We start from the raw sequence: 10,123 nt of genomic DNA, 5'->3' as shown, positions 1-10,123 counted from the left end.
AACAAAAACATCTCCACTTTAGTAAACTTTCATAAAATATATTAAAAATTAATATATTAAAATTTTATTATAATATATTTATTTTATTAAAATATATTTTTTAAAAAATATATAAAAAATAATTTTATTCTTATATGACCGGTAATCTTGAATTTTTATAGAATATCAAATAGCCCGTTACAACACAACATACCAAACATGATGATATTATTAGAAGCCATAAAAACATCCTTGCTAAATTGCAGCAGAGCCGTGCGCCGGTAGGCTTCTCCCGCGTTTTCCAAGTTTTTGGAGCCTTGCTTCCAATCCTGGTTCAGCATCGCATTGCCTTCACTCAAGCCTCCACTATTCATAATACTATTCAAAAATTATGTTTAAAAAAAATTATTGCTTCGTTTAAAAAGATTGTTGTTCCAGGCATAATTTACTGTCAATTCACCTTCAACCCTTGAGTTGCGAGCAACGCATAGCCTTGATCAAATTAATCGAAGATCTCAGACCACATAAACTACTGTTAAATCCTCATTTAGTAATTCAATGGAGATAAGCTGCAAATGATATTGCACCTGAAACGACGACAGTAGCAACCACTGCGTGTCTTAGAACAACAGAATATACGCCAGCACTAAGTGTACTATAACCATTATTAATGTCAATAGATTTTCTATCAACAGATTTACAAAGTTGAATTAGATAAGGGGAAATGCATTGAAGTCCCGAAAAAGGCTTTAGAGTTGATCTTCTGGTCCTTCCCCTTCCACGACTCCGAGATACTGAAAACCTCATACAAGTCCATTATCCAAACAGGCAAACAAATTATCCGAGGATGTCTAATTCCACCTCAGCATCATGGCTGCATTGAAATTTTACCACTTGAACGACCACATTCTAGTTAAAATTTGAGATTTCAACAATGCTTAAACATGTACCGAGCATTTTATTTTGGTAGAAATAAAAACTCAAAATTAACTTGCAACTGACAACTAGAATCAAGCATGTGGTATGCAAAGAAAGCCATAAATTATACTCGACAGATGAGAAAAATTGGTGCAGCATTCTAATCAAGTGCAAGTAGTGAATCGAGTTTGTTCAATCTTATCTATGACATCAAATTTCCACTCACGAAACCATCCTAATTAGTTAACCATATTGGTTATCCTTCTGACCAGAAAGGCAAACATTAGCGCACCAAACGACGGTCATACAGGTAATATAAAAAGAATTTCATGGTAAAATCAACTTGGCTGAGTTGATATGATGAGTACTTGGAGAACTCCAGAAACAGATAGCTATACAAAACTTGCAAAACTTGTGTATTTTTCACCATAAATAAAATACACAAATTCATTTTCGCTCACTTCAATCGCTCCTCCAATACCGGAAGGAGAAAGAAAAATGAAAATTATAATTAACCAGAAAATGGAAATTATAACTAACCCTAGTCATCTTGGTGCAACAGAGTCGTGATGCATTTCATGTCAACTCTATCAAGTGGCAAAGAACATAACCATTGCATATTAAATCCAAAATCTAACTTGAAGGTTGAAGCCGGACAGCACGATACAGGAACCTTTTGCCCATAACATAACTGGAATCTTCTACCTAAGGTGCCACAACCCCATGCACACCGGCTTCACCTCATCTCAGAATAGTTATTTTGCTTTTGCCCTTCACCAAAAACAGTTCTAGTGAATCAATCAGTGATTCAGCGTACAGTTCATTGTCTTGCCATTTTTCACATCTATAATGTTAAACAAAATAGTAGTAGTATGAGTAATTTTTAATACCCTGCAATGTTTAATAATTTTTTTTATACAGAAAGCGTCTCACTCTAAATTTTGGAAACCACTATTTCCCTGCACCTGCATGTGCTCATGATAGAGGCAACCCAGAAATGAGTCTGTGGCAACAAAATAATCAATAACATAATACTCATACTGGCATCTTTCCAATCATTTCGATAGTTAAATAGAACACTACTCCAGCTTGTTTGACTGGTAACAGTGTAAATAATTGCACCGTCTGTTGAAACTTTCTGAAAACCCCTGAAGGTCCAGAGTATGAAACATGTAACCATATATACACTTGATGCATGCCCATGCATGCTGCAGCTACAGCTAGAGCGCTAAGGACTGCAAACTACCTCATCCCTTGGGTTTAAATTTTCCTAAATGATTTCAACGCCTCGCTCATTGGTTCCTTCCTTTTTCCTGCACCACATCCCCTTTCAGTCTCACCTCAACCCTAAATCTTCTTTTTGAGTAAACACCTCACCCTTAAATCAAGCACAAATATAAACCGAGCAGGAAAGTGGACCTTCATCCTACAGGATGAACCCAGGACAGGTAATAAATGATGATCACATCTGACCTAACGCACTTGAGATGAACATGCATAAGCACCATTTTTGAATTCATCCCTTAGTGGGAAATGAGAGTGTATCTAACACTAAACAAACCACAGTCAAAAAAAAACCAATTAGTATACAATCTTAAACACATATAACACCCCACCCCCTCCCCCCCCGACCCCCGCCCCCCACAAAACGGCCTTTCCTTTGTCTTCACATTTTTCATGAAGTATTGTTATAGGATGCACTAATTAGCTAAAAAACTATGTTGAGTTTCTTTTCTCTAAACAGACCTTAGCTTAGATTTTTTGGGTTCACATCCAAAGAAAACTTTTAAACAACTTGAGATCAGGAGGCTTCCTATCTTATTACCAGCCGACTCACCATCACCACTCCTTCATTCTCCTACTGGACTCTCAAACAAATTTAAAAGTACACTACTTCAGATTCTGTTAGCAGCCAGCCTTATAATGTTCTCCTTTGTGACAGCCGGATAGGCCTGCCATAAATCCTAGAAGCCACTTGCTATGGAACCTCTTAAAGTAATCATGGTTCCCATCAACGAGAATGTATAGCAAAAACAGCAACCATAGATTCTTTATTTTACAATTTTAACAACTATAGGTTGAATTTAATACTGCATACAAGTGAAATTAAGTAAACTAGTACTTTTGCATTATCAACTTTATATTACACATATAATTACATCTTGAAAGTTACTCATTCAAAAAATTCATCGCACTTAATTTTTAGAACTGAAAAATACATTGAATTTGGGTTTTTTTCTAGTTTTATAAAGGTTAAATGGTTATTTATCATACATATTTAGTTTTAAAATGTTGTTACTAATTTTGTATTGAAAGTATTATTTTTGTGAAATGTCTTTTTATCTAGTTGTTCCTATAGTCTGTATAAAGTACTGTAGTAAGAGTTTTTTCAGAGGCCTTGGCCTGACAAGGGTTAAATTTATTATCTACCTCCCCTCTTGACTCAAGAAAAAGGAAAAGTTATAAATCAATATTATATAGCCTATGTACTAATGTAAACAAAAAATGATCCAAACATTACTAATATGCTCCAAATATATATATATATATATATATTAAAAAATATCTATGGCTAGTTTTGATAGAAACCAATCAGTTTAGCTCAAACTGACAGAAACTGCCAGATTGACTGAAACCTGAAACCAAGGTCTAGTTTCAGTTTGGTCTGAGCCAATGTGGATCAGTTTCCCTCAAAATCTTAACCCTTTAATATGAAAGACCCTTATTGATCCAGCACTAGCAGGCCAATGAGGGCTACAATGAATTAGACTGTATTGCAAACAAAGACAACGAGACAAATATGATGGAACCTAAAACAATTTAGAATCTTCTCCAAAGAAGAAAGCCATGCACATAATCATAAAAGATTCATCGTCCGTGCAAGGGAAACATGACCATATAAAATCGAACCATTACATATTAAGAATTCACAAATTTTAAGTCAATTTTCAGTTGTACCATGGTGTTCACAAGACTCATCCAAGCAAGAATTAAATCCCATGAAAGGAGAAAAAGGAAAATCTCAAAGCATTTGGCTAAATTCCCATGAGACGGCGAGCCCAGAAACCAATAAGGCAACTTTATTTGACATAATGAAAAAGCAAAGAAAAGTCAAACATGACCAAATAAAGAACTAATTTAGAAAGTTGAAAAGAGATGGGCATAAGAAAGTCCTGGAAAGGAGTGATGGATTTAGTGGATGAAAAACAAAGTGTTTGAAGTTGAGAACTCACGAAAAAAAAAGTGAGTACCTGTAGGTCGTCAAGTTAGTCATTTACTATCATGAGTTCTGACAAATAGAAATGTGCCAAGAGAGACTAGAGTTGGAGGCAACACATGTCTTCGTGGAAAAAAAAAAAGATAAACATAATTAATGGACTATTAGGAATTACATATCACAGCCAAAACAACAAAAAATATGCAAATCCCCATGGTTTTAAAGAAGAACAAAGAAAAAAGATCCACAGCAAAAGATGCTATATATGGAATACGTTAAAAATATTGTATGAGATCATAATTTTTTTTAAAAAAATGTCAGACACTCAATACATTAGTGAAGAATGCAGGTTAGGTCTTTTTACCTTAAATCAATTCAATATATGTTGAATATATACCCTTGTCTAACTTGCTAGATCAGTACATTTATGACAAAGAAATATATCTGGGAATGCAAACATAAATAATAAAAATAGTACAAAAAAATGCTTAGGTAATAATTTCAAAGTTTTACCTGACAGGTCATAAGTAATACCACCCATAATTGGGGTCCAATTTAGTTACTATGTTCCAGTAGAAATATCATATACTATATGAGACCACTTGTTTTATGCGAACATAGTTCGATTCTGTCTGAACTCTGAAGGAGGGACGGATGCAGTAAACTACCCCTTTATGTCCCTTGCTCCAGTCAATAGCCAAAACCAGAAACACGCTCAAGCTAACAATTTGTTTTAAACAAAGGTTTTCATTTCCAAGAACCCATCAAAGCCCCAAAATTTACATAAGGGAGAAAACCAAAAAAAAAAAAAACATAAGACCCCCAAAACCTGAATCAAGAACAGAACTGAAACACAGCCACCGCCAGGTAAATGTAGCAATGTGGCAAAGGAAAATGGGCAACATACAAGTGCAGTAAAGCGTGAGATAGACAAGAGCAGACCCACTCAGTTGCTCTAATTTTGTGACCGAGTGTATTAACAAAGCACCTAACTTCCCGAATCTTCAAGTATGTTGCCAACTTGGCAGAGATAGGAGGGGAACCAATTCTCATGCCACATGAACTCACACAGGACCTAAGTTCTTAAATATTCAACTATATGCAAATAATCAATTTCAGCTGCCAAAGTAGCACATCTAAGACTTTTTTTTTTTTAATTGATTTCAGCAGTTGTGCTGTCTTTTTCCTTCAATCTGCTTCTTTCATTCGACCAAGTGCAAAATCTACATGTGGCATCACAAATCACCAAGTCTTCTCTCTCATAACCACCACCCATAGCCCACTTCCAATACAGGTGTGAACCCACTGAGAAATCTATCCTATACGTTAAAGTGCATCCCTCCACTCTCCCTGCGTGCCATGTGACATGTAATACGTCAGAGCTGACTGTGCACGCACGTCAGACGTGGAGGGCTAAATACTTTTTTTTCTTTTCTTCGGCGTGCTTTGGATCTCTCCCGCAGGTGCTTTCCTTTCCATAGATCCCTCGCCACGGCCTGCCGCCGGTCTCCGCCGTCACCTTTCTCCCAATCGTCCTTGGCGTCGGCCATCCCTTCCGATCTCCCTCACGATCTCCTTCAAGTGGTGGTTTCCTTCCCACATCTCCGAAAAAGAGAGGCCGACGTCCTCCCTGCTCTCTCGCCAGTCTATACCGTCGCTCTCCTCCCGATCCTCACCGGCATCGGGCTCCCTCCTCCAATCTCCCACAAGTGCTCTCCTTCCCACAGATTTCTATTCTTTTTTTTTTTTGGAACCCTTCCAGATCCCTCATGCAGTGGGTGAGGCTTCGTGCAGCGGGTGAGGTGCGGCCCACGGAGATGTAGGAGTGGGGGTGAGGCACGGGCTGCGGTTTTTTTTTTTTTTTCATGGACCGCATGGGAGGCGGGGAGAGGCACAGCCAGCGAACGAAGACCATAAGGTCCGCAGGGGAAGAAAAACCCTGCCCCCTCCCCCCCGCGGCTCTACCGGCTGTGGCTCCCCCCCCCCCCCACCTCCCCCACGGCTCTGCCAGTCGCCGCCCCTGCCCCCACAGCTTCGCCGGCCGTGCCTCCCCCCCTCACGGCTCTGCCGGCCGCCGCGCCACACCCCCGCCCCAGCCCCTCCGCCGGCCGCACCTCATCCACTGCAAAGCGCGGGTGACATCCTAGTGTATTCCATTATCATTCAAACAACTCAATCAATTGTTGGACAACTGGCAAGCTCCTCTGTCTACTACCTCTTACTTTTACATATATTTTTTTCAAGCTTATACAAGTAACCAAACTTCAACCAAACCAGGAATGTTATTATTAAACCAGGAATAAATGAACAAGAAGGGCTACCCAGAATTAAAAATAACCCTACAGGTTAGCTTTCCTGCATCCAAACACAGCCAGCAATTGAAAAAGAACATATTTCATCAATACTATCAGCCATATATGCATATCAAACATGCAAATACATAAATTTCATATGAATTCACTTAAAAATCAGATCTGCTTATATTAAAGACTGAAGAGACCATAGCACCGCATTCCATGTACAACCTGATTTATATGTCAAGGCAGGGGAATATATATGCTCCTGACCATGAAATTGTACCTCAAAGTCAAAAGCACATACCTTCAAGAATAACTGCTGAGAGAATTTCCAGATCTTTAGAAGATGTAGCATAGCTTAGTTTGAACCTGAAGTTGCAGCACAAGAAGCTGATGCATTACCATTATTTGGAAGAGCATTAGCATTGTTCTCTCTAATACTTTCATTATTTGGTTCTCTAACTGAATAATCGCTAGAGTTAGGTGGCACAGAAGCACCAGATGTTCTTCTACTTTCTCTTGTGTCCAGGCGCTCCATCATGCGTGAGACAGTAGCAATTCCAGCATTAACTTCTCGCCTGACTTCAGACCCAAGATCTGCCACAGAAGTGTTACGTGAAAACAGTCTCTCCTTCCATCCCCGAGTACTCTTTGTGATGGACTCTTTGTACCTGAGTAGCAGAAAAAGAACAAGTGAGATGTCCAGAATCAAGTTATGACCATTTTAAAACTGCTAATCTGAAAAAAGCCTAAAAACTTTTAGGGTACCTTGTTGAGAAAGCATTTAGACGTGATTTCACAGACTCTGAAAAGGACTGGAAGTCTGACGGTCCTGCTCTATCCTGGTTAACTGGAGTTGACTGACCACCAAAACTCCTGCTAAAAACAGTTATTAGGTGCTATTCATAAAATGAAAAAAAGGGGGAAAAAAAAAAGTTAGAAACTATATATACAAAGATGCAAAGCAATATCTGGTTCCCTAAGTACCTGCTGCTAGAAAGACTAGACCTGTTGGCAGTAGCAATAGTGCTAGATGTAAAGACAGCAGCCTGATCAGCTTGAACAGGGATCTCATGTGGAGTTTGGGATGTGACTTCATCTCCTGCGACAGTAATGGAAGCTGATGGACTAGCAGCAATGATAGCAGGAGCAGGTTCATTTTCTCCACCTCTTGGGGCAGAAGAGGCAGAGCCAATGGCAGGTGTATTTGGATGTGCAGAGAAAACCAGAAATTGTGGGCGGCCATGAGCTCCTGACCTACCCCGCTGCCCTTCTCTTCTGGCAATGTGATGTGCTCTGCCCATTGCAGCAGCAGCAGCTAAATGCTGCATTATGCGCTCTTCCAGCTCAGCATCATTTCCACCTACAGGTAACTGCATTGAATATTTAAAGAAAAAATTTCTTAGACCAATCCATAGTATTATATTTTTGTTTTTCTAAAGTTGAGACAACTACATGAACAAAAGGTAACTTAAATAAATACAACTACCCACATGCTGCAACTCAAAATCTCCAAGTGTTGGATGATGAAAAATGGTAGTATTTCGAGTTTGATTAACTCTTACATTCCTTTCTCGTTCCACAGCTTCAAGTAGTTCTTGACTGTCATTCAGAATGATAAAGGACATGGATCAAACATATAACTCTAACAAATAAAATAAATTTCAGACATCTACATTAAACAAAAAGAACCTGGTGGGATCCTTCAAACTGATAGGCTGCCAACACATAGGGCATTGAGAACTTCTCTGGCACCTGCAATCGAAAGAGTACAAATCATGCTCTGAAATTGCAACAGAAAAGAATAACCAACAAACTGACATTTATGATTTGGATCCAAGCCATACCACTGCTTCTCAAACAAAAAAGAAAAAAATGCTAGAGCATAGTATCATCATAGACACATAGAACGTTCATGGTTCAACAAAAGATATGGTTGGCCAAATGACCTATCCTGCGCAAGGTTACAGCAACTTCCACTCCACAAAATCTGGAAGTTCGATCATGACCGCAACAGCAAGTGATCGCTCACATTGCAGTTAACTCGAGATCAATGAGCAACAAATGAAGTCACATATTTTGGTTTTCTCCCCTTAAAAGTGAAGTTGAAACTATAAAGACAAGAAGAGACTGATAACCTTTTTCATCCAAAAAACAGACCTAACAACAAAAGAATTATTTATGCTATGCCCTGGCTATTTCAACTAACCAACAATATCAACAGAATACACGCTTCACCTAACTTTATGTAATTAAAGAATCAAATGAAAGATAGTATTGATGGCATTACCATTCGAGAATGCACTGAAGATGGTACTCGTGCTTGCAGCTAGTCACCTGAACGTTCAGAAACAGAAAAATTCTAACGAAAAAGAAAATTTATAGCAGATTTAAGAGAGAGAGAGAGAGAGAGAGAGAGAGTAATCACACAAGAAAACTATCATAATCGAGAAAAAGTCCCTGAGGTCACATACTGTTGAAGGATCACTCTCGCAGAAGGCTTCAAGACAGATGCTACATGCGTCGTCGCAAGCATCTTGGATGCCCCCTTCCACAAAAGCCGCAGCTGACGACAGGTGGCTCTGCATCTTTCCAGTCTCGTCCATCCTCGATTCCTTTCAAAATAATAACATTGATATTAATAACAGAAATGATAGGGAAACAATACGAGCGACCAAGAAAATAAACTACATGAAGTTCACATCGGCGGATCCTATTTAGATCAACCGAAGTCAAGAAAATCGGCACATTCCATCGAGAATTCTACCAAATTACATCCCGAACCCCATCAAAGGCGGCATCTTTACAGGAAATTTCCCCAAAATTCGAACGGTGCATACCACTTGAAAGGAAAAACTGGGCATACCAATCAAAAATCGAAGAAATTCCTCCCCGATACCAAATCCAAAACCCAGAAGGGCAAGAAAAAGAACAGATCAATCACCGGCCAATGAAACGGACAGCTATGGCTGGATGGGGATCATCGAAATCAAAACTAAAATGAAACCCCAAGAAACGGATACAAATGAAAGCGAAGGAGAAGCCGAAAGATTACCGGACGATGAATCGCCCTGTATCAGAGCTGAGGAATCGATGACTCCGCCTTCCTAGTCGAGATCGAGCTCCAATTCGTGGAGCAAAACGATACTATTCCTTGGGTGGCGATCAAGAAACCCTAGAGAGAGAGAGAGAGAAAGGCGTCGGTCTCACTGGAAAGATAAGAGAGAGAGGGGGATCCTTTTTCTTACTTTCCTTGCGCCTAATAAACGAATCTGAGGCCCCCAGGAGGCGTTCCCACCTTTTGACCGGGTGGGAGGGGTGGAAGAAGGCGAGGAGGGGGGGATTGGTGGGCCCAAACTCCAATGCTACCACCGGTGGTTTGGAATGGATTGGGGCCCAACGAGGACCTTATTGGAATTTTGGGGTGCCTTGACTTGGCCTATTAGCTGTTAACCTCTATGATTGTTAACCTTTCACCCGTATTGGGGTAGGTTTTGTTCCCGAGTTTCTATTTGGGTGAGGTGTCCACCTTCTACGATTTCTTGCTTTCCAGTTTTATGGTTGAACTTCTGTTTTTGCTACGAAAGGTGACAATTTATGGCCCCCAATTTATGCAGAAATTATTGTCGATATTGCATGCACCCCATGGCATGCTATCAATCATGACTATTGATGCTTATAAGTCTTATTCATAAAGCACGTATCTTAATGT

General features: G+C 39.5%; 1 protein-coding gene across 3 annotated transcripts; it reads right to left on the bottom strand.

Moving 5' to 3' along the window:
• Nucleotides 1-525: 525 nt before the first annotated feature.
• On the bottom strand, nt 526-9,680 carry LOC105042417 (E3 ubiquitin-protein ligase RHF2A). Of its 3 annotated transcripts, none has more exons than XR_012139531.1 (9): nt 9,467-9,680; nt 8,886-9,026; nt 8,702-8,748; nt 8,104-8,166; nt 7,905-8,013; nt 7,399-7,784; nt 7,180-7,287; nt 6,716-7,082; nt 526-872 (listed from the first exon to the last, which is right to left on the bottom strand). XR_012139531.1 is itself a non-coding variant. In XM_073253491.1 (8 exons), exons 2-8 carry the CDS (start codon nt 9,015-9,017, stop codon nt 6,770-6,772), a joined length of 1,158 nt encoding a protein of 385 aa, XP_073109592.1. In that variant the 5' UTR covers nt 9,018-9,026; nt 9,467-9,679; the 3' UTR covers nt 6,571-6,769. The 3 variants fall into 3 exon arrangements, 1 of the variants encoding a protein (XP_073109592.1); XR_831519.4 differs by having other exon boundaries at nt 526-853; nt 9,467-9,678; XM_073253491.1 differs by lacking the exon at nt 526-872 and having other exon boundaries at nt 6,571-7,082; nt 9,467-9,679.
• Nucleotides 9,681-10,123: the final 443 nt, after the last annotated feature.

Source organism: Elaeis guineensis, chromosome 3 (genome assembly GCF_000442705.2).
Source record: "Elaeis guineensis isolate ETL-2024a chromosome 3, EG11, whole genome shotgun sequence".
In the NCBI taxonomy this organism is placed as follows: domain Eukaryota; kingdom Viridiplantae; phylum Streptophyta; class Magnoliopsida; order Arecales; family Arecaceae; genus Elaeis; species Elaeis guineensis.
Note: the sequence above shows the minus strand (reverse complement) of the source record. Positions and strands in the feature narration are given on the sequence as shown.

Excerpts from the sequence above, each read along its gene's own strand:
- LOC105042417 (XM_073253491.1), bottom strand. The coding sequence starts at position 9,017 with ATGGACGAGACTGGAAAGATGCAGAGCCACCTGTCGTCAGCTGCGGCT. Across the intron at positions 8,167-8,701 it reads CTTCAGTGCATTCTCGAATG|GTGCCAGAGAAGTTCTCAAT; the intron begins GTAATGCCATCA and ends TTTCGATTGCAG. Across the intron at positions 8,014-8,103 it reads AGTTTGAAGGATCCCACCAG|TCAAGAACTACTTGAAGCTG; the intron begins GTTCTTTTTGTT and ends TCTGAATGACAG.